Source organism: Electrona antarctica, assembly GCF_951216825.1.
Source record: "Electrona antarctica genome assembly, chromosome: 6".
Classification (NCBI taxonomy): domain Eukaryota; kingdom Metazoa; phylum Chordata; class Actinopteri; order Myctophiformes; family Myctophidae; genus Electrona; species Electrona antarctica.
In genome coordinates, this window is record NC_136811.1 from 28,597,445 (window position 1) to 28,622,438 (window position 24,994).

Below are 24,994 nucleotides of genomic sequence, written 5' to 3' on the forward strand. Positions count from 1 at the left end.
TGCTTCGGGAGGCCAGTACCAACACCGACAACAGTCACAGCAGGATCGCAAGAAGGACACCGGGCCTCACGGTCAGCCTCCTTCCGCGGCGGCGGGACGGAAGCGTCAACGCCACACGCACAACAACAACAAGCAGCAGCGTAAGTGACATTGCGCCGAGCCTCGGGGAGACGTTGATGGAATCCGTCTCCCTCCGCCCCCACGTTCTGGGAAGAGCTTACGCTGGCGGCGTAGTAGCCTCGGGCTTTACGCCACTGGCGCAGAGAGCACCGGACAGGATGAGCGTTGTTGCACCGATTTTTGCGAAAAAGATGTCGTTGCATACTGTACCTCCCCTGTCCCCCTCCCTGATTCAAATAAAAATGTTGTGTGGAACAAAATGTTTGAATCCTTGCCAGAACACACGGGGTATGAGCCCACTGCCACGCAGGTCAATAAAACGACCCGCGGCAGTGGGACGAAACGCAGATATTTTGACAGCGCATCAGAGCGCTGCAAAAAGGCACAAGCACCATGCCAGTTTGATGGCCCCGTCGCTAGGGGGCGCCGTTTTACCACGGCTGAACATGGTGCCAGTGTTAACCAAGGTAACACAATGCCTGCCGCGGGAGGCACCCACTCTAACTCAAAAAAGAGTAGGGCTGACAATAAATCCTCTGACGCGGTGCGTTTCAAAATGGATAGAGTGCGGCGCACACACCTGGGTGGTGGACACCGTGAGAAAAGGCTACAAGCTGCAGTTCTCCGCAGAACCACCCACATTCGAGAAGATAATATTCTCTCAGGCAAGCGGACAGGCAGCCGTCATTTTGCGAAACGAAATAATTTCCCTGCTGGCCAAGAATGCCATTCAGGAAGTACCTCCAGATCAGAGCCTAAACGGTTTCTACAGTCGGTATTTTCTGGTAAAGAAAAAGGGGGGGGGGATGCGTCCTATTCTGGACCTCCGAGCCCTCAACCGATATCTGAAGGATTTTCGTTTCAAGATGCTGACAAATGCGGCACTGTTACGCATGATACGCAAAGGGGATTGGTTCACGTCAGTGGACCTCAAGGACGCCTATTTTCATGTCCCGATTTACCCGCCGCACAGGAAGTTCCTGCGGTTCGGGTTCGGAGGACGGGTTTACGAATACCTAGTTCTCCCTTTCGGGATGTCCTTGAGCCCCCGAGTGTTTGTGAAGTGTACTCAAGCGGCCATAGCCCCTTTGAGACAACGGGGAGTTCGCATAGCGAGCTATATCGACGACTGGCTCCTGCTTGCGCAGTCGGAAAGCGAGGCACGACTCCACACCAGCTGGGTAGTGAGTCACCTGCAGTCTCTGGGTTTCAGTCTGAACTACGAAAAGAGCGTGCTCATACCAGCGAGGTCAACAGACTTCATAGGTTTAACACTGAACTCTGTCTCCCTCACGGCTCGGCTGTCACAGGACAGAATGACTTCCGTTCTGAAGTGCGCGAGCTCGTTCCAGGTGGGACGCAGGGTCCCTTTTCGTATGTGCCAGAAAATGGCGGGACTCATGGCTTCCGCTATAACCGTGTTACGGTTAGGCAGACTGTACATGAGACCTTTTCAGAGGTGGATGCTCTCACTCAGGGTGCCCAACGATCGCCGTCATCGCCTGGTTACAGTCCAAACGGAGTGTATATCGGCGCTGCATCCATGGAGAGACAGGTCATTTCTTTCCGAAGGAGTGTCCATGGGTCTGGTCGTGTCGAGGAAGATCATCACTACGGATGCCAGTATGACTGGGTGGGGCGCCACCCACGAGGGCAGAACTGCCAGGGGAGTGTGGGGCGACGAACTGAGGACCGCCCACATCAACTATCTAGAGCTGATGGCAGTATGGTTAGCCGTACGACACTTCGAACCCCTCATCAAGGATTGTCACGTCCTGGTCAGGACGGACAATACGACGACCATGTGCTACGTCAACAAGCAAGGGGGACTACGATCCCGCCTGCTGCATGCACTAGCACAAGACCTGACTCTGTGGTGCGACACACATTTGAGGTCAATCAGAGCCTCCCACGTCCCGGGGATACTGAACAGGGGAGCGGATCTTCTGTCCAGAGGGAGGTGCCACTATGCGGACTGGTCCCTACACGACGCGGTGGCAGCTCAGCTCTGGGACAGGTTCGGCCGTCCACAAGTGGACCTGTTCGCCTCGGGGGAGAACGCGAAATGCCCGGAGTTCTTCTCCATAGCGGGACAGGAGTCTCTGGGCCTAGACGCGCTAGCGCACGTCTGGCCCGGAAGTCTGCTGTACGCGTTCCCTCCCATTTCCCTGATATCTCCAGTCCTGGAGAGAGTGAGAACCCAGGGCCTAGCGGTAATACTGATAGCTCCAGGGTGGGGCTCTTGGAGGTCGGAGATATCACCTCTCCTCTACGACCATCCGTGGCAGCTCCCGCTGCGCAGGGATCTGCTGACGCAAGCGAAGGGGGAAATCTTCCATCCACGGCCGGAAGACCTGGATCTATGGGCTTGGCCCGTGAGAGGATGAACCTTGACGCGGAAGGCCTGCCGCAGAGTGTCATCGACACTATACAGAGTGCGAGAGCTCGGTCAACCAGGGAGGCCTACGACGGGAGGTGGCGTGCGTTTGAGAAATGGTGTCTACAGACGCAGGCGGTGCCTTTTCAGGCATCTGTGAAAGTGATTCTGTCTTTCCTTCAGAGTCTGATGGACAAGGGCCTGTCTTACAACTCCCTGAAGGTCTACCTGGCGGCTATTTCGGCCTGCCATGTTGGATTCGGGAATGGCACTGTCTGGGTGCACCCTCTAGTGCGTCGGTATATGGCTGGTGCGATGCGCCTCCTCCAGGTACCGAAGTCTATGGTTCCTTCGTGGGACCTCGCGCTGGTTTTGGACTCCTTGTCTCGACCGCCATTCGAGCCATTGGCGTCAGTGGGGCTGCAGTTTTTGTCGTTGAAAACGGCGCTACTGCTGGCGTTGGTGACTGCTAAACGGGTCGGTGACATTCACGCTTTTTCAGTGAGCGAGGAGTGCACACGTTTTTCCGTGGACAGGACGAGGGTGGTCATTACGACCAACCCGGCTTTTGTGCCTAAGAACCAGTTGACCACCTGTATACCGGTGGACCTGGTGGAATTCTGTCCTCCTCCTTTTTCCTCGGCAGAGGATGAGAGGAGGCATACTCTGTGCCCTGTACGGGTTTTACGAACTTACATGGACAGGACGGCGGCACACAGGAAGACAACTCAGTTGTTTGTGTCCTGGGCCCCCAAGACCTTGGGGAAGGCTGTATCCAAGGTGAGGATCTCACAATGGATAGTGGAAGCCATAGAACGATCTTACTCGGCCAGGGGTTTGCAGCCTCCCATAAGGTTGAAGGCGCACTCCACGAGGGGTATGGCGACGTCCTGGGCTCTCTCCAGGGGAGTGTCTATCCAGGAGGTGTGTACGGCTGCGAGCTGGGCATCCTCCTCGACGTTTGCCAATTTTTACAGATTGGATGTGACGGCTGCGCCAGTGGCGCATGCTGTCCTCAGCGTGGCTTCAAAGTAAGGTTTGGATCTGTCGGGCCTCTGAGTGGAGTGGCCCTGGGTCCGAGGTTCCTTCCTTTTTCCGCCGGCTTTTTGAGCCGGGTGGTTTTTCGCTCCCGTCACCCTACAGGCAGAGGTCGGGACCCGTGAGTCTAGACTTTGTGGTGGCAAGAAGGGAGTGTATCGGGTCTTCATAGCGAGCTTCCTCGTGCAGTTTAGTTTAAATTAACTATAGGTTACGAAGGTAACCCTGGTTAATTAAATAAACAAGCGAGGAAGCTCGCCAAAACGCCCTTCTTGTAGGCAATGCCTCATGAGAAGGTTCCACATGTTTGAAGTGGGGACTAATTGGTTTATTGGCACCTTTATCACCTTTACCTGGGGGGGTGGTCAAGGTGCACCTTAGTCCCAGACCCAGCCAATGGATTGCCTGTGAGTGTATTAGAATGCTTCTGTGATCACGTCAGAAGACGCAATCTTCATAGCGAGCTTCCTCGCTTGTTTATTTAATTAACCAGGGTTACCTTCGTAACCTATAGCTTTGATGTTTGCCCACAATACATTATAGGCTAGGATAGGAAATGGAAATCACACCTTCTCCCTCTATTTTAAATACAGGTGAAATTACGCCATGCAAGCATGCATAAGGCCATCCCGAATTATTTCTCATATATTCCCTTAACAGGAAGAAAAAAAGACCACATCTAACTCTGCTGTGAACCAACTCTTACCTTAACTCTTATCTTACTTCCTTGTGGCTTGCCATATAGTGCCTGAGGTGGAGGTGAAGGGTGAGAGTGCCCACTACTTCCTGTTGCTTCAGGGGTCAGAAGATGATGGAGATGGAGCCTGCAAGGTCACAATGTTACACTCAGCCAAACAGATCAATGGAGCTGCTGCCATGGCAACAGTCTCCGGGTTGCTGCAAGAGAAATCTCTGTCATCATCAGGTATATATTTTCTTTATATATGTCTGTCTGTGTGCCCGCACACACACATATTGAGATAGATAGGTATTAGGTATGTATTTGAAGTATTACCATATGTTGTTCTTGCTTACTGTAAATCGCTCTGGATTAAGAGCGTCTGCTCTATGCCTACATGTAAATTGTAAATTATAGGTAGGTTTATTGATCCTGCGGGGGAACTTCAAGCGCCAGAGACAGCACAGCGATAAAGGTTACAGATACAGGGCATGGTAGTACAGTAGGGACAGAAGAATAACGTCACAATAAAGACACCCTCAAACAAATATTAATAAAGTATACAGATGTATACACCCTGTACAATCATCACGCCTGATGCAGAACAGCACACAACACACTGCCACTAAATATGAAAGTACTGTATACTTCACTCTCGTTCTTTAAATATATACTCCTTGGATTCTTTCGTGTGTATAAGTGATTCCCTAACCAACGAGCACTCCTCAAAATGACGGGCTTGGTACGTAACGTGTGTGAACACGCACAGTCTCAGTGTTTGTATACAAATATATTTTTGGGATGGCTGATTTAGGGCACGGTCACACATGTACGTCAGAAGCACCAGTGTCTCATTCACTTCCTTGCCATCATGGGAGCAACGGGGTGGAGCATCAGGTTGCAGCATTTGACACAGCGCTTTCAACCCGTCTGAAGTGTGGAGTTCAGCATCGGTGAAATTTGACTGGACGTCAGCCAGTAGGAAAGAAATGCCTCGGTTGACCCCACTTGGCAGGCATTTCACTTGTAGTTGTCTGTCAGTGAGCCTACCACTCCAATGTGCAGTAAGTAAAAACTAACAACCCAGAAAACCGCCACTGTCCACAACCTGCAAGACAACCTGGGAAATTGACGCACCTGACACCTCGGCATGCGTTGGTTACAAGGCTTCTGACACGGATGTGTGGTTGTATGCTCATGCAGTTGTGTACAGGACAGGTGTCACAGCCAGCTTAGAATGCAATTAGTTTAACTCAGGCCTGGTGTGAGCGTGATTAAATCCAATCATCTGCCCAAAAGAGGGATGCCAAGATGAAAGTGGTTTAATGATTTTCTCAGTAGTCCTCATCTGCTATTTGGACCTTTAAGACAAATGTACTGTACGTAAGTAAATCAAATCTGGGGAGAATGGAGGCACTTAATCAGTTGTTTGCAATAAAAACCTGCAATTATTTACAACCCAACACTGTTATCAATATTACCAGCGCATCATATTTTAATTTTAGATAATGGAATTAATTAAGTAAATTTAAGTAATACCGGGACTATCAAGGAAACTAATAAAATAAAATAATGATCTCTATGCTTGTGGATTAATAGTCCAGACATCTGCAGGCTATCTTCATGTACTTTATTTAAGTACACAACGTGTCAATTTCAGTTTATAGTTTGCTGGCCCACTTGGCTGAAGCCCACAAATGTAGTTGGTGGACATAAAAAGGCATATAAATCTAGATCCACAAAATATCCAATAAAGATATTGCCTTTTCTCTATGGTTTCTATGGGCCGAGTTGATTGTCAACATCATGGCGGATGATTGATAAATCACGTGTGACGAAACTGTAGTCTGAATAATACATACATACAGACAAACAGACCAACCAACCCTGTTGTAGATGGCTGGTGCCTTCAGGGTCACGCCGTAAAAAAAGGAAAGAAAACCAAGTTTTCCAACTCTAGAATGGACGTCTTCCCTGTGTGATGAGTGTCTGAACTTGAAGTAAGAGGTGTCATTGAACATCAAGCCATGTTCCAGATTGGCTCCTGCACTACGTATCAAGAAGGATTCCTTAGGTTTACTTACTTTCTTTGGGGAGCTACCGGCAATAATAAACAGTCAGTACATCAGTAATATTTACCAGCTAAACAAAAACAGAAAATATTCAGCTGCATGTCGTTGCTGTCGGGTGGAGACCTCATACTGTATGTCTAAATCTGTTACTTCTCAGGAAATGGCAAAAGGGCATGTCTTCCACTGGATCCAACATAGTTATTATTTTGTCACACACTCTTGTTAAACACTTTTCATTGGTTCAATATTTATAAAACCCACAGACACGCGTAACCATTTTCACCTTCACAAAAAGTAGCAAAACTAGCACATCTACAAAGCTCACAATGCATCACATTGCGACACATAGTGAGCTTGTAGATCTGCTATTTATACTACTTTTGTGTGACACTGTAGTATGTCGAAGCAATAATTTACTCCCAAAAAGTTGAAATATGGATATACAAGGTTTCTGTTCGACAGCAACTTGCACCAGATAGAGTGGCCGTCTGTGAACCGGAAGGTCACCGGTTCGATCCCCTGCTCCTCGGCTTTGTGTGGAGCTGTGAGCTGTGGGAACTGGCTGCTCCCTGTAGGCCCCTAGTGCTGTACACTACACTGTTCCTAATAGGAAGGGTCAGTATTTCTACTATTTCTCCCAATTTCTACTGGGATCAATACAAATTGACCCTTTACCCCCCTAGCATTGGTCTTATGTAGGGTTTGGGTTTATTAGTTTCTTGGTGACAGGTTATGTATTATAGTGCATGTACTGTAGCTGTATTATAGTAAATGTGCAGCAGCATTTTGCACAGAAAATGGTTAAATTAGCCTAACCTGCATAGCCAAAAAGATGAGAATTGAAACAAAAACAGCTCTAAAGCCTTTCTTAGGTTTGCTGAAACAAAGTGGTGGTGGGCCCAATCTCAAGTGACTACTAGAGGGCCTTTCTGGAGGAGGTGGCAGGCCTGGTGCAGTGAGTGGTGCCAGGAAAACGGCCTGTTTCTAAACGCTGGAAAGACCAAGGAGATGATCGTCCTTTGAGTGCTGTGGAAGGTGGTGATGTCAGCTGAGCACACCACAGGGAGCTCTTTCTCGTCCTGGCAGGACATATATCACAGCAGGTGCTTGAGTACCGGGGTCTAATGGAATTATGAACAACAAACATCCTAGTAACCGACAGTTCGGGATTTTACGAAATGGAAAGTGTGGAGGTGCTTAAGACCCAATTTGGTTTTTCATGCGATTGTCGGAGCCCTGAATGAGGATATATTTTTTGTTGTTGAATAAAACAACTCTTAAGAATCCAGAAGAGCTGTTACTGGCATATAGTACAGCTATACAGTACCTGTACTGTGCAAGTGGAATAGACAAGTGTTTTCTATGTTTGCCTTCTGCTTCTTTTCACAAATATACCATAATGCCTTCTGCCCTCGCCTTGCACTATTTGACACTGATGCTCATAAGACGGGTATTGTCTTATGATGTTTATGCTGCTGTTGTGCCTTTGTTTTAGCTTTACTTCTATCTCACCCATCCAGTATTGCTACTTTTATTTTTTATTGTATTATGTTATATTATGTTGTACTGTTAGCACAGTCTCTTTGGAACATTGTCCCACAAACATGTCACTGCTTGTAAGTGAAGAAATAAACCCCTTTTGATACTTCTTTTGTTTTTTTATTCTTGACTGAAGTATTATAAATTATCAAGTGTCTTTTTCTGTCTCACTACTATGGATTGTGTGGGCCAACAGGGCATTATGGCTACAGACCCATAAGTCAAGATGCTGAAATGGGTACACATGGACATCTCTGCTGTCGGGAAGAAACCACTTAACTCCAAAATGTACATTTTTCAGGAAATTTTAAATATATCTTTTTCAGGAAATGAAGAAAACCTTATATTTTGAAAACAAAGCAATACTGCCTTATCAAAGTTGTTGTTGTGACTTTATATATTGTCAATTACTTCCTTGAGAGGGGGAAATGTGGTGGAGTTAGCTGTTTTAGCAGACTGTTTGAGGAGACTACTTTTGATTGGTTCAATATCTTCGAAACCACACAGGCTGTTCAATAGCACTGATTTATGCGGGAGAAAATTTTGAGTTAGGTGGTTTCCTCGGGGCAGCAATGATATGCAAAGAAACTAATTCCTTGTTATACTGTGTTATACTGTATAAGGGTTTGGCAGTTGAAGCACAAATTAGCTGGTGCAGAGGAACTGAACTCTTATCTATTCCAGCCTTATCTTTAATGTATTCTCCTACTCTCCCCCAAACCAGGAAGGAATGTTGGTGACCGGCTCTGTTCGCTTCCCTTTCTCTGTGGAAATGACCTGTTGAAGAGAGAGAAGAAAATAACACGGCTCCAGACCCTGGTAGCCAAAGAATATCTCAGTAAGTACTACTGAACACAGCCATGAAACACAAATCACAGCTCAGTTCATGCTCTGCTGGAAAGCAAATATGGCTGGAGAAATACAAGCTGGAAGTGTGGAAGAAGTGCACATTGAATAGGTGATTCTTTTTTGCGTGGAGTACAGAGTTCAGGCATATTATGGAGTAACTCATTTTTCAGACATGCATACATACTGTACCTTCAGGACCTTTCTAGTGCAGTGGTTCTCATTCAGATGATGGAAAGTCTTGGAGAGAAATATGATGGCCTCAGATTGAAGCTCACCCACTTCTGACCTCTAAGATGGCTGCTAGCTTTGACTTGCATGACATTCCTTCTTAATTAGCCCCTCACTTCACGTCATTATCCAGTCTGACACCACCGCGCCTGGCGGTCATCTTCAACTCCGACAGAGTTTTAAGGCTTGATGGGCTAAGTCACTTACAGTGGTACTTGCTATGTCATGGGTTTGAATCCAGTTCACAACCTTTGCTGAATGTATATCTTCCCCTCTCTCTTGCTTGCTCTCTTCCCCCAACTCCCATTATTTTGTCCCCCATATGCAATCAAATAGAGCACACACATACAGGTATGAGCCATTCTACCGAATTGGTTCAAATTCAGAGTTGGAAATTGTGTGAAACTTTGTATGCTATTTTGGATAAACTTTGAACATATTCATGTTGCACCACATCTAAGGGACACACATTTAGTAAAAGCACAGTCAATTATCATATTGTATTTTAATAATTTCTTGGAATATCTTTCCTTTCACCTCTCACTACCGAAACATATACTTTTACCTTATTTTAATCTATTTTTTTTTCCAATTTCCCCCTGTACAAACCATTTTTTTAAAATTATGTAAGGTGGTTCCACAATTAAATACATTTAAATTGATATTTTAACATCTTTTTTTATGTGAATTATTGAGAGTAATAAAAATCTAAACCCCATATTCTTTGTAAAAATTTATATATGGAGATCCCCTGATGTCATCAATATTGGCCAGCAACTCTACATCTGTAGCTGTAGCCTGGGGTGTCCATACTCACAGTGTCGCCAGGGGGCCTCCATACATACACCAGTGGGCCTTTGCACGTCAATGCTTTGCCTAGTGCTGCACAATTCATTAATTGAAAAAGGTCGGAATCTAGATTCAGACACCTCCGCAATCTCAATTCCTAAATTTGAGCAAGAATCGTGCAGTACTAGTTGTCTGTCCAATTGATTTTAGTTACATTATGTTACATTATGTTTTTGCCACAAGATACTTTAAGAGAGGTTTACTGTAAGTCAAGCACATTGACAGTAGTTGGCTCCAGGTGCCACCATTTTGAATGTAGTAATGTTCAGCAACTACTAAAGAAAATAAATATTTTCATGGAAAAAATGAGAATCGTGTGAGAATCGTGATCTCAATTCTTGTGGAGGTAAATCGAGATTCACATTTGAGCAAGAATCATGCAGCACTAAGCCCCCTTGGCTGCCCTGGGAGTACGGACACTCCAGTCACCTATACAGTAGCCTCGATACCTAGGCTTTCATTTTCGTCGGCACGAAAAACCTATACAGTAATACTGTAGTGTAGGCGACATCAGGAGCTGGAATGTATGTATGTATGTATGTATACATACATACAGCAACAGACTTAATGCCAAGCTGCTTCTGATTGGTCTACTGAATGTCCCTTTCTGTAACGCATGAGGAACGGCTTCGCCTCTAGTCATGTGTCACATTCGCGAGCATAGTCGGCTTTGTGTAAATGGGGATGCTTCGCGACTTTTCCTACTTGCGGGACTCTGGGGGACGATGATTTACTATTCTGTCCATATCGGGTTGCAACTCGAACGGGGCTGAGCCGGTTCAAGCGAACTTTGCAATGTCGACACGACAACTTGCACGCTCGGTGGTCTCTCATGGCTCAAGTTCACTTGAGACGGTGCCCCTCCGTCCCGGTTTAAAACTATACTTTATCGGCCAAAAAACAAGTCTACGGTTGTTGGAAAAATAGTGATGGCAGCAGGATTCAAACCCGGTACCTGTGGATTGGGAGTCTAATGACTAACGAGGCATGCTACCCAGCTGGCTGCCAGAAAGGGGTTTTCTGGCTGATAGAATGTGAGAATGCCCTGCCCCACGGGTGCCCTATTTCTTCCTACTAGTAGTTGGAGGGGGGCCAATCAGAGGCAGGCAGGGGCGGGTCGTTGTCTAAGATAGTTGCTGTGTGTAAACATGCGGCAGGGACCAGAGGCTTCCCCCTGATTCCCCTGCCCAGGGAAGAGTGCCCTGGAAGTCAGACAAGACTGAGCTTCTCTTCTTCCCAGCTAAGTCCTGCCCTATGCGGGAGCTAACTATTTCCGTAGACAACGCCCTGGTAACGTCTGTCCCAACAGCCAGGAACCTTGGTGTAGTCCTGGACAGTCAGCTCTCGTTCAAAACTCACATCACAGCTGTCACTCGATCCTGTAGGTTCACACTCTATGACATACGACGAATTAGACCGTTCCTCACCCAGGAATCAGCGCAGCTCCTAATCCAGACAACAGTCTTGTCAAAACTTGACTATTGTAACTCCCTCCTCACTGGCCTACCGGCATGTGCACTTAAGCCTCTCCAACTGATCCAAAATGCCGCAGCTCGCTTGGTCTTCAACCAGCCAAAATTCTCACATGTCTCCCCCCTGCTCCGCTCCCTGCACTGGCTCCCGGTCGCTGTCCGCACAGAATACAAAACTCTGATGCTGGCATTTAAAGCAACCAAAGGTATGGCTCCCCCATATCTTGCAAGCATGATTGAACCCTACAAACCCTCCCGAGCACTCAGATCAGCCAACGCAGGGAAGCTGGAAGTACCCTCACTAAAAACGCCGGGACAACGCTCCACACGTCCCAAACTCTTCTCCCTTCTGGCCCCAAAACTGTGGAACGCACTTCCCGTTGCAATCAGAACTGCAGCATCACTCCCGATCTTCCGCCGTAGTTTGAAAACCCACCTTTTCAGACTCCACCATGGCCCATAGCACTTACCCTACCCCCTTAGACAGCACTTTTTTAGACTTAGATAGCATTTGAAACAGACTTATAGCATGTCATGTAGACAGCACAATAACAGTACAGCATAGTATAATATATATGTATAGCTTATATGTATAGTGTCAGATATGTTCTAGTTACGTTCTTAGCTTACGCATGTTTCTTGATAAATGCTGTTTATATATGTGATGTATTCCCATGCTTTTTGTTCTTGCTTAATGTAAATCGCTCTGGATTAAGAGCGTCTGCTAAATGCCTAAATTGTAAATTGTAAATTGAAGTCCCTCTGACACTGAACCGTCCACTTTTTGAGTGGCGCATCCGCAGCCTCCTATGTCCAGCTTTGAGGGTCTGTGTAACCACAAACATTGAAGACAAAAGTGTGTAAACACAATCATTGAAGACAAAAGTGAGGACACAAATTGTGATTGGTCAGAATGAAATGATGCATGATGATAAGAGCGCCCCTCACTTCACACAGGCTTTTCGGCCGCAGCATGCCTGGAGAGCGGCCTGCAGGCCCGAAATTAAAGTCTGGAAAAAGTATGGAATTTTTTAATTCCAAATGTGTAGGAAGAAAGTCTTATCTAGATCTATCTATCTATCTATCTATCTATCTATCTATCTATCTATCTATCTATCTATCTATCTATCTATCTATCTATCTATCTATCTATCTATCTATCTATCTATCTATCTTTTCATTAACCACTACTTAATTATGTCAAACAGTTGTCCTATTGTTGCACAGTCAATCACTGTGTAGCAAGTTAGCAACCCAATCACTGCTACAACTGCACAGCACTTAGCCATTTCAGACACACACACACACATACACACACACACGCGCACACACCGTGCGCACACCGGCACATAGGCTAACTCTTTCACAACACCCACAATCACGCTTACTCAAAGCACGCTTACTTAAAGCACCTGAACATATACACTTGGACATGTATATGGCGACTGTGGCTCAAGAGGTAGAGCAGGTCGTCCAATGATCCATGGGTCGGCGGTTCGAATCCCGGCTCCTCCTGTCTACATGTCGAAGTGTCCTTGGGCAAGACACTGAACCCCAAATTGCTCCCGATGTGCTGGCTGGTACCTTGCATGGCTTCCGCCGCAATCGGTGTGTGAATGTGTGTGTGAATGGGTGAATGTAATGCACAATCTATGTAAAGCGCCTTGGATAAAGGCGCTATATAAATGCACCATTTACCATTTATATGTAGACACATACTCAGGACGCAGAGAAGAGATACACACACACACACATTTTTTACACTTACATTGTACACAAGACGTAACTATGAAGTACCTTGAACCTTGTAAAAGTTCCCAAACTGACTAAATAAAATGGGTGATAATGAGGAATACTAGTGTGGAAGGGAAATGCTATTACCAAACAGTTTTGATGCAAAAGTACACATTATGTAAGTATTTTGTTATCCAACAATGACATTGATTATGAGCTGTCTATGGTCAGGAAAAAGTCTGTAGACATGCATAGACATATCGTTATTGTACTGTTCCCTTTAGCAGTCATAAAAGTGAAACAATAATGGAGACACCTCACAATTCTACCACTCTGACATCAAATGGGAATAGGCAATTTAAAGTGAGAAGTTCTTTGGCAAAGTGTACCTCATTAACTGAGCATACAAATGGAAGCGAGCTGTGTGTGTGTGCAGTCTTTCTGATCGATGCCAGAGTTTTGGGTCCGATCGATGCCGTTCACAATTTTGGGGAGTCCTAGCCCACCAATTACCGATGTTATGACATTTATCAAAAAGTGCAACATTTTCTAATCAATTTAAAAACTTTGATTGGGTTAAAGTTACTTTTTTCAGCCTGTGGGGAATCAATCCTGGGATTTGCTGTCAGGCCCATATGGTACGCTGCCGCCATAATAATTGGCTATTTGGACTACCAATTAAATTATTCAATGAACAAATAAGTATAACATACATATAAACACACCTTTATTTCTTTTAACCACTTAAGTCCTATTGAACATTTTTCTAAAACAGCCGATCTACGCGTTGCGACACGCTGTGAGCTTTTAGATCTGCTCATTTTGAAAATGTTAAACCTTTCACATTTTCCTAGCTACAGTGATACCGTATGGTCGGAAAGTGGTTAAAAATCTGGTGCATAATTGCAGACACTGATGCCATTCAAAATGTAAAATAATGGCTGATATATCAGCCGGACAGATTTATCAGTCGTGCTCTATTTCTTTGTGTATACAGTATAGACTCTCTCTGTCTCCGACTGACTGTTCCTACTTACTGTTCAGCCCAGCTACAACCCACACTAAGACTGTGACAAGTCAGCCATTTAATTTTGTTTTAAGAGCATAAAAACAAAATGGTCGCTTTTCATAGCAGACAGTTTAACATCACATGTCAACATGTTAAACATAATCATTGATCAGTGTTTCCCTAATATCTCAAGACAAATTCTGCTAACATTTTGATGGGTCCCAAGTAAATATCCCTTTTGTGTTTCTTACATTTTGTTTTTAATTAAAACATTTTAAAGATTTTCAAAGATTTTCCAAATAAATTACACACACGTTTTTCAAACGAATTTCATGAATAAAAAATAAATAAAAGAAAATGTAAAACAAATCAAATCTATACGTTCACAACATGTTGCAATTTGACGCGTTCTTGTGACTGTGAACTTGTAGATCTGCTATTTTTATTAGTTTGGGTTGCGGAGAAAGTTTCTCTTCATTGAGTCTTGAGCTAAAATGTTTGGGAACCATTCATGTCATAGATGGTAAACACAGCTGTAGGTAACATTATTTCTGGGGCTTTTCTGAGTCCCAGCATGCACAGCAGCTGTCCATGCAGCAGGTACAGAGTAACACCTAAAATGAAGCAGACCCAGAATGAATGTTAGTCCCTTAAACTTCATTTACTGTTCAGTTCTGTTCCAGCCATTTCGGCGCCTATACACTGTTCTCTCATATCTGTTTCTGTCTGTATGTTGGTAGAGTTCATGAACAAGAAGACTAAACTAAAATATTGTTTTGTTTTTAGATATTGTCTATACTATATTTCAGAACCGGTGTAAAAGAGTGGGTGAAAATGTGAAATCATTATTTGTGCAAGCTCTCAACATTGCCGTTACAGTAAACGTTAGAATTGAGAAAGAGAATAGATAAGAAGGGAATAAAATAAAGCCCAGACAAATAGGATGCAAAGTCCAGTATAAATAAAATACCATCCATGATTTAAAATGGGCAACAGATGAAAGGCACTATGATAGGCAGGTGGAAAGCACATCAAGCAAATAAAAAGAACCAAGTAAAATCCCAGTGTCATTTGCTTGGTAAAAGTGACATGGTTAAAATAATTAACAACAGAGCATCAGGTATAAAAAACAACAACACATTGAATAACAGCAGGTATAAAATCACAGTTTCATGTGCATGATTATATAAATATGTAGTAATATAGCAGCTGGTATTGGGAATTGAAAGAGTGATGAACATTCATTTTGCTTCAGCTGTTGATTGTACTGAATGACTATATGTGAGTATAGTCATTTGTGTATGTAGTTTTTTTTTCTTCATATTTTATACCTTAGGACAACAATCTTTTCAGCTTTGAAAATGTGCAGGTATAATGTGCAGATACAATATATAGCAGCAGTGTTCAATGAAATGTGCAAAAGGGAGGCATGCATACAGTACATAGAATGAGAGTCACTTGTCTGTTCCATTTAGTTATTTCTTTGTTCCTATGTTTCTAGTGTTTTGTCCATGTCCTCATTTAGCGCTCTCAGCCTCTGACAGCTGCCGGGGGGGGAAAGAAAAACTAAGTCTTGAGCCCTTCTGGCTGTGAGGCATCATCACAAAGAGTTTGTTGCTAGGATGATGTTTGTCAATCATAATTATTTTTGCACTGCTCAAGCACCTGCTCTAGCAAATGTCCTGCAGAGACGGGAGAGAGCTCCCTGTGGTGCTCATCTGACTTCACCACCTAATGTCCTGCAGAGACGGGAGAGAGCTCCCTGTGGTGCTCATCTGACTTCACCTCCTCCCCTGGTGGTGAAGCATGGAACCTGGAAGCTTTTAGATCTGCTCCATCCAAAATGATGACAAAGTTGACTGAAACTAATTTCCAAAGTGTTTGCTTATTCTGACAAACAAACACAAACAAAACTCTATAAAATGGCTGCCAAAATGTAAAGCTTTCTGTATTTGCTTGTCCAGGCTGCCAAAATGAACAGAAGTCTGTATTTGTTTGTCCAGGGAGGCAATTAGAGGCATCAACCCCAGCCACCATACCAGTACATGACCTCAAGGTCCTACTGAACCTGGCCAGAGAGCAATACCTGAAGATGAATGATGCCTCTGCTACTGCCCCCCGGCTACAGGACGTCCTAGGGAGCATGGCCTCTAAGACCTCAGGTAGGGTACAGTACAAGGACAGATACAGTACAAGGAATACCCTGTATTGTATAACCAGCTTCTCTGTATTCTATTCTAGTCACATTTTAACCACTTAAAACCTTCTGTACTTAGAAATACTAATACTTAGTTGACCAGAGTCGTCTCTGTACTTGGTCGTCGTCGTCGTCCCCGCCCCGTCCTCCCTCTCTGCACCAAATCTCTTCGCCGAAAATAGCAGATCTTCAATCTCACAACGTGTCACATTGCATAGCTCTGCTATTTTCGGCAAATGTTCCCCTCATAATAGGGATGCTAGGGTTCAAGTGGTTAAGCCTAGACACAACAACTCAAAACAACAATCATGTAACATCTTATTTAACTGACACTAAAGCTTAGTTATATTTTCTCCCCGATACTGCAGAGCTGGAGTGCATTTCCTCCCAGCAGTCTGATTGGCCAGAGAGGAGTGTCCTCCACAACATTGAGAACCTGCAGAGGAGGCGACAGCAGAAGAGGTAATTCAAATTTACAATGCCTGGGAATATCATTTTTATTATGCATTAAAGAGCTATTGTTGCTTATCATACTTAGTTTGGGGACATAAAGCTTGATTCACAGTTGCTGCGCCTGGACATGTGTGCAGCTCTGTGGACTGTGCTGTCCTCAAACCCAGTTCATGTTCCTCGGCTGTGCTTGATCTCCACAGCTCTTTAACATCTTCCTGCCCAGGGAGTGGGACCACAGATGCAAATGAGCTACGTAGCTGACTCTGGCCCATCAGTTCTGTTGTTCTTGGCCACGCCTGTTAAAATAAACCAAAATAAATGCCGAAATACTTCACATTCAGCCAAACCTCAATGGAGGCACGTTTCCATAATTGTAATGTGTTTGTTAGTGTTATTTTTATGACACACATCTGAGGCACAATCTCTTCAATATTCCAAACCAGGGCATGTGTTGTCAATCATTTTATTGTATTGTGAGATTTTTGTAATATTGTGAGTCGTGATAGACAGTTGTGTTGTATATATTCACCTTACAACACAATTACACTTATATCCCTCTTACAATAGGATGTATCGACAACTAAAGTCTATCACCAACAACTTCCTCACAAATAAGCTTAACTCAAGTGCTGAATTGGCATAGATGTTTAAACACAACACAATTCAACATTGAAGCCTGCACACATTTCAAAGTAGCCACACTGACTGTACACAATTATTTTGTATATAAATGATAAAATTCCTCTCTTTCAGGGTTGGTCTGTCTGGTCCAGGTTCTAGTGATGGTCTACTGGGTCCTAAAGACGGCCAAAAGACCTCCTCTGCCCTGCTGGACGCCAGAGAACTTCTAAAACACTTCACACCTGATGGTAATCCTGCTGGGGAGCTCCAGCCACTGCTTGTCCTGAGAGGGTACGTTTATAGAGCAATGGTTCCCAAACCTCTAAGCTCAACACCCAAAAGTTACATTAAACAATATTACATATGGTGTCTCACCGGGACCCAAACTTACAAAAAACAAGCTCACATAGTATCATGGTGTCGCTAGATAGCTTTTCATTAGCTTTTATTATTATTATTATTATTCATATAAATGCACCGAAAAATGTCTGTCAGTCATTCTGTCTGTCCTTTTGTCTGTAGCCTACACTTCCTTATATTAACCTGACTCCGCCAGATGGGGCATTAGAGAGTACTCTCTACTGCCCCATCTGGCGAACATCATTTGCTGTTCATATATTCAGAACGGGTAAGGACTAGTTATTCATAATTTCTGGGAATTCTTTTTTTTCCCCCCTCATTTTCTTTAAACCTTAAAAAAAGGAATGTTTACTCATAAGTCACAACCCATAAGAACTGGTCCGCGACCCAAATGTGGGTCCCGATCCTATGTTTGGGAAACACTGCTGTACAGTATGTAGGCAGCCAGATGGACACACACAGACTAAGGGACAGACGAAGATTATACTTTCAGAATGACGACTAGACATTAAAACAGCCTCATAAATTTGTGCAAACAAAAATACAGACAGTGTATATACCCTGTGCACCCCAAAACCCTGGCAGATTTACAAATGCGGACATACTTGGCATCTGTTTGGGCTTTATTACATAGTTTGTTTACGAGTTGTGTCCGAATGGGGGGACAACAGATTTGATGGGTCCATAATGAGGATTTGATTAGGCTCATCAGCTGTCGACAGCGAGCCTGCAGCCTGCCTGGCTAAAATGCATTCAGGCTGGTAGAATACAATAGGGGCTAGTCTGGGGGCAGGGAACACGTTATTCATCAATTAGTTGTAATAACGTTTCTGTCAGCCAAACGTAGGTCTGTTGGTCTCTGTGCGATTAGTCGTGCTCAGAGAAGAGAGCAGAACCTGGTCTTTAAGCAGAACGAAATCACATCCATGTGAATTATGTGTATCTAATTGACTGTCTTTCCTCTACTCCCTTATTATACACCTCTCTCCTAACCCCATGGACTACCACCTCAAGCTTCTTTTTTTCTTGTTTCTCTCTCTCTCTCTCTCTCTATCTCTCTCTCTCTCTCTCTCCCCCCCCCCCCCCCCCATCTCCCTCCCTCTCTCCCTCCATCCCAGAAGTGATAATGTATTCCAGTTATCACCAGATCTAACTCCAAGGAAGGTTAGCCAGCTGCCTTTCAGCCAGGCTTCAGCCTCCCACTACCATGGCATAGAGTAAGTGTCTTCACAACAAGCACTTGGGCTACGTCGAGTAGAGCTAACAGCTTAGCAAGCAATGCTAAGCTGTTGCTAATTATTTTGTACCACTAACAGGCATTAAGAGAAAGCGTTCTCTTAATGCCTGTTAGTGGTACAAAATAATTAATTATTTTTTTAAGCCTGCTGACAGTGTAGACTACCTAATAATAGAAATTTGTAGTTTATGTAAAATAATAGTCTCTTATGGAATTTACTTTTTGTAAATAGTAAATGCCTAAATGTATGCCCTCTTGCATGTACACACAATGGGCACTACTAAACCAAATACTAAACCTGTACTGTGAGTCACAAATTTGCATTTGCACATTAAGTCAATCTCATTCTGTGAATGCAAGCCATTGCTGTGACTCAAATCTTTGTTCGTGCTTTTTTTTCATGGCGAGTCAGTAAAAAGAATCACCCACCAATCAAATTGAAGCTTCCTATAGCCATTCAGAATCAATGTCATGTCATAATGATTTTCTATCCTAGACCCACTACTAGACTACTGTAGCTGCTGTCCCAGTGATATCTCTTGATATCCCTTGAGCACACTAAAAATCCACCCATGGTATGGTATTTCATGCAAAATACTTGCATTCAATTTGCTTTCTACTGTGTTTATGAATGTGGATATGCACAATGTATTGGATTTATGAGTAATGCATTATTAATTAGATCATGTATATTAACCTGTTTTTGATAGATTTTCAGTTGAAGATGGATGGATGGATGTACATATCCACATTCATGGATAAACACGCTATAAAGCAAAGTTGATGCATTTAGATCTAAAAACCAATCAAATCATCACAAATGTCATTCCAGCCAATCACAATTTGTGTCAAATATATATACAAATATATTTTATGGGATTTCTGGCTTTTCAAGCATGAAGGGGTTCATATGCATTAATTAATAATGCATTAATCATGAAAAAGTACCGTGTTCTGTTCATATCCACATTCATAAACACTGTAGAAAGCAAATTTGATGCATTTAGATTTCGCATTAAATATGACATAAAGCTTTATTTTCTGGGATTTGTTTGTTTCCAGGCATTAAGAAGAACATTTATCATCACAATATATCAAGATATTTTGTAAAAGAAATAATCTGTCCATGTCGCCCAGCGCTACACCAACATAACTTTTTGAATGTTGAGACCAGCCTCAGACCAGTACTAGAAATGTCTTTGTTATTATTTTCCTTTAGGGTACTTACAGTTAAGTTTTTCTTTTATCTTTTAGGTTTTGCCTGGATGATGCCTTGGACAGAGACCGGGGCTTCGTACGCCTCCAGTCCCGTTTGATTCGCTACGAGACCCAAACCACCTGCTCCAAGGAGCCCTGTCCCGTCCCCTTCGCCCTCAGCCCTGCTCCCTCGCCCGCTGTCATGTCGGAGCCGGGGAGTGTCCCTGACGGCGAGATGCTGAAGAACGCTGACGTGGCGCGTCTCAAACGCCTGTCCTGGGATGCAGATGTCACTGGAGGACATTCTCACAAGAGGTGTGCATGCATGTGCATGTGGGAGATAATCATAAACAAATTGGAAATTTGTATTAGGCTTACATAACAAAACTGTCAGGTGGAAACCTTTTATATTCGTAAAAATAAACTTTTGTTTTTCTGGAAGTGGAAAAAAGAACTTGTGTTCCAATGGATCCAATGTAGTTATGATTTAGTCAGAAGCACTTGATACTTTGTTACTTTGGTGTGACACTGTAGTATGGAAAAAAAACTACTTTGAAATATGGAGATACAAGGTTTCCTCCTGACAGCAGCGACATGTAAGGAGAGCATCAGGGCAATTCCAGACACTGAACGGGAACTGTTTGCTTTCAGATGTGTTAGGCAGGAGTTCTAGTTTGAGCTGAGTACAGCTGCTGCTCTCTATACATACGTTCATTGATCGTCTGTCTTTTCCTCACTCTCTCACTCACTCATATGCTCTTACTTTGTTAGGACACACCTTTTGCCTGTATTCTGTTTGTTTGCATTATGTTTGATCGATTGGTGATGTATGACATGGCAAAGACTGTATGAGACATTCTGTGTATAATGAGACAGTCTGTGTATCTCTTTTTGGTTCAGTTCTGACAATGAGTGATAGTCAGCACACTAATATAATTTTAGAATACAAGGAGTGTATTTAAACTTTTGTATTTTCCCATCATGGTTTGGCGAGTAACACATTGAACTAGATAGAACAAAGACATTTCACCATTAGTTGGTATTGAAAATCCTGAAAACACTTTTAAAAGTATATCAAAACAAAAAGTATATCTAAAACAAGCCGACAATTCCCAAAGAGGCTGAGCATTTTAAAGTTTGAAGTTTCTAGGTGAAAGTAGTAGATTTGGGCAGAATAAGAACAATAGAACAAAGATAATATGAGTGTGCTCCCTGGTTCCCCTCGAGCGATCTGTCACACATGATTCTAGAACCACTAATGCTCAGCTCTGTGTGTGTTCGTGTGCGTGTGCTAGGCTGGCCAAGTCAGAGAGCAGTGATTCTCTGGGCTCTCAGAGTAGCGCCAGCAGTGGAACTCATCCCTCTGTGAAGTTACTACGACAGCAGCCAGTCAGGTGTCAGTCAGCCTCCTCTTCCTTGTCAACCTCTACCTCAGTTACAAGACGGACATCTTCAGGTAAGCCACAGGGACTGGAGTTGATGGTTTAGATCAGTGGTTCTCAACCCTTTTAAAAGTACCACCTCAGAAAAGATGTCTCTCCAAGTAAAAATGTTAAAATACAGTAGACTTCCTGCCCACCCCATATACATGTACCACCCCATATTCAGCTATCACACAGGAGGCACATTTATTCCTAATAAGAATTTATTTTTCACAGATTCACTTTAACTGTCTCTCTCTCTCGCACGCACATACACAAACTGTAAGGTATTCATTCAAACACACCATGAAAACAAAAACTACTGCTGCACTGCAAACACACTACAGCAAGTAAAATTAATAAAACATACAGTACAACTGCAAACACACAGCAAGTTAAATTAATAAAAGTAATATTCAAGTGCAAAAGCAAGAACACTGGACATTGCCTCCTTCAGTTTGTATAATTTTCTTCGATTGTATTGTATTCGATTGCAAGTGGTTTGTTTTTGTGCTCTGCGTGTGTCACGATGTGGTTCTGGAGATGTAGGACTCAGGTACGATGTGGTTCTGGAGATGTAGGACTCAGGTACGATGTGGTTCTGGAGATGTAGGACTCAGGTACGATGTGGTTCTGGAGATGTAGGACTCAGGTACGATGTGGTTCTGGAGATGTAGGACTCAGGTACGATGTGGTTCTGGAGATGTAGGACTCAGGTACGATGTGGTTCTGGAGATGTAGGACTCAGGTACGATGTGGTTCTGGAGATGTAGGACTCAGGTACGATGTGGTTCTGGAGATGTAGGACTCAGGTACGATGTGGTTCTGGAGATGTAGGACTCGGGTGCAGAACGAACCAGGCACAGGCAGAAGATTGAATATTCAAGTGGTTTTCATTCTCAAAACTCACACTGTGAAAACACTTGGAACAACTTGGAAATAACAAGGACTTGGAATAACTAGGCAAACACAAGAAAATAACCACGTCACTTACGATGACGAACTGACAAGGAACTGTAACACTAGCCTGGCTAATAAGCCAGACCGAATCAGCCGTTGGCAGATTACGGTCTGGAGAGGCTCAATAGTACGCCCATTTCCTACACCAGAGAACTGGTGTGGCCAATCGGGACACGGTATGCAATATGGGCGGGCTTTGGTACAGTGACGTTCAATGCTTGAGACCTTTGACTGACAGTAGCTCTGACCAATTGCGTCAAAGAGAAAATGTTTGAACCCGCCCCCCGGGAAACAAGATCCATACACAGCATCTCCAGACTCAAATACCACACGACAGTGTGATTTGAGTCTGGCTTATTAGCCAGGCTACTGTAACACTGGGGCATATATAGACAAGACTAACTACACACAGGTGAACTGAAACACAATCATCACTGGGATAGGCTAACAGGCAACAGCACACAGGTGGCTAGGGTTACACTAATACAGGGAGGTGAGACAAGGCAGGTGACAGAAAACAAGGCAGACAGGAAATCACAGAACACTACTACAAAATAAGGTACAGAACACAAATACAAGTAATAAGTCCCAAAACACAGACAAAGTCCAAGGGCAGAGGAGCGTACCGTGACAGCATGTCTAGTTTGAAGATGCCATTTTGAGATGCGAGGTCTTCATAGAATCATTACTAAGAGTTTTACTACATAACATACTGTGGTATGGGGTCTGCCTCTGTCCCACTCCAGGTGAATCCAATTGTACGGTCATATTTCCTCGTGAATTTGTTTGGCTTAGTGCTGCGGGGAGCAGCGCTTTTATTGCCACTGCTGGCGGAGCCCGCTGTGCTGTATGTGTTCCTGCTCACTGTGGTTCACGTTCAAATCCATGTCCTCTTGTCCTCCTCTTCTTCAACTTCTGAATCCACCACACTGCTTGAAATATTATCCTCCTGTTTAGAACTTCTATTCCTGAGAGTTCCCCTTTTCAGTTTTCAGCCACGATTGCATCATTGTAACAACAAACAATATATTGATTTATCTCTGCTGTTTTAACTCGCCAGCCATATTTTGATCGTCGCTGACTCACGCCGCATTTAACTACGTAACAGGGACGCGACTATGCGCTACTTCAGTAGAAAATTCAATTTCAGTGATAATATGATGATGTTGTTTTCATTAAAAAGTAGTATTTCGGCACGGGCGGTTAACTCAACCGTCTGGGCACCTAGGCTGCCAAGCCAGCCGGACGGCATGCCGCAGGTTCGACTTCCGAGCCCAACAGCCTTTGCCGCGTGTCATTCCCCATCTCTCTCCTCATTTCCTGTCTGTCTACTGTTAACTATCAATAAAGGCATAAAATGCCAAAAAAACTAAAAAAAATATTTCTATTAAGTTTTTATTTTATTTTATTTTTCATAAAATGTTTATTCCCCCTTCCAACATTTTATATTTTGGGGAAGATTCTTCTGCGTACCACCAGAGGGATCGTCGGTGTACCACAGGTTGAGAATCACTGTTTTAGATTGAAGAGGTTGGGGTCTCTGGTCTGTCGAATAATATTAATCAGACTTAGAATGATGAATAAAAGTGTACACTGAACATTTACTTTACTTTACTATGAGTTTACCTCAGCAGTCACGCGTTTCTTCCACTTATTTTATTGTTTATTTTCTTTTTTCTGACTTTATTTGATAGTAACACAGTGGATAGTACTGGGATATTGAGGAAGTCGGGCAGAGCCTTGCAAGCACACCAAAATGAATGAAAGTTATTAGGAAGCACTGTCAGATGTGTCCGTCTCCATGGCAATACATTATATCAGTAAGCACTCTTACTGTTGACCTGGACATGCAAAAAAAAACTAGATTTGTGCACCTAGATCAAACCAAATCAAACTTTATTACCGGTATGTATCAGATTTCCTTCATTAAAATGCAATGTTATCACAAGCTATTTCCATTATATTATTACCCAGGGTTAGTGAACCCCTCCACTGCTGACAAGCCTAGACTCCCTCAGCAGAAGACATCTCAGGGACAGACAGAGGAGAAACTTGCCACGGAGTCACGCTCCCAGAAACACCACAGGGTAAGAGACCGTGTGTGTGTGTGTGTGTGTGTGTGTGTGTGTGTGTGTGTGTGTGTGTGTGTGTGTGTGTGTGTGTGTGTGTCATATTATAATTCTTCAGATCCAATCCCTTTCATGTTTTCACCACACTGCTATGATACCATTGCCTTTTAAAATGCATGATGCATCGATGGTGGACAAAACAGGATAAAAAGAAACTGAGGCCTAAGCCTTCTAGTTCTCACACTTTCAAACTTGGTGTGGCCGTCTGGGCTGGTGGTCCAGCCTTGGCAGTGTGTTGCGGGTTCGACTCCTGGTCCCGGCGACCTTTGCTGCGTATTACCTCCCTGTCTCTCTCCCCATTTTCTGTCAGCCTGCTTTCAATCTATCAATAAAATAAAATAAAACTAAATAAAATAAAAAGAAAACAAAAAACATTTCGGGTATAGAATTCACAACTCAGTTTGGGAAAATTACTGTGCACAGTATTGATGTAGTATTGATCAGTCAATTAAA

At 43.7% G+C, this 24,994-nt stretch overlaps 1 protein-coding gene across 1 annotated transcript in view; it reads left to right on the forward strand.

Moving 5' to 3' along the window:
- The window catches only part of mtbp (MDM2 binding protein), a 53,465-nt gene that overhangs the window by 24,023 nt on the left and 4,448 nt on the right, over positions 1 to 24,994 (forward strand). The window contains exons 12-20 of the mRNA XM_079503340.1: positions 4,281 to 4,460; positions 8,550 to 8,663; positions 15,970 to 16,128; positions 16,532 to 16,625; positions 17,370 to 17,528; positions 18,716 to 18,814; positions 20,089 to 20,346; positions 21,327 to 21,487; positions 24,387 to 24,499. Coding sequence (XP_079359466.1) covers positions 4,281 to 4,460; positions 8,550 to 8,663; positions 15,970 to 16,128; positions 16,532 to 16,625; positions 17,370 to 17,528; positions 18,716 to 18,814; positions 20,089 to 20,346; positions 21,327 to 21,487; positions 24,387 to 24,499 — 1,337 coding nt within the window. The remainder of the gene's footprint in view (positions 1 to 4,280; positions 4,461 to 8,549; positions 8,664 to 15,969; positions 16,129 to 16,531; positions 16,626 to 17,369; positions 17,529 to 18,715; positions 18,815 to 20,088; positions 20,347 to 21,326; positions 21,488 to 24,386; positions 24,500 to 24,994) is intronic.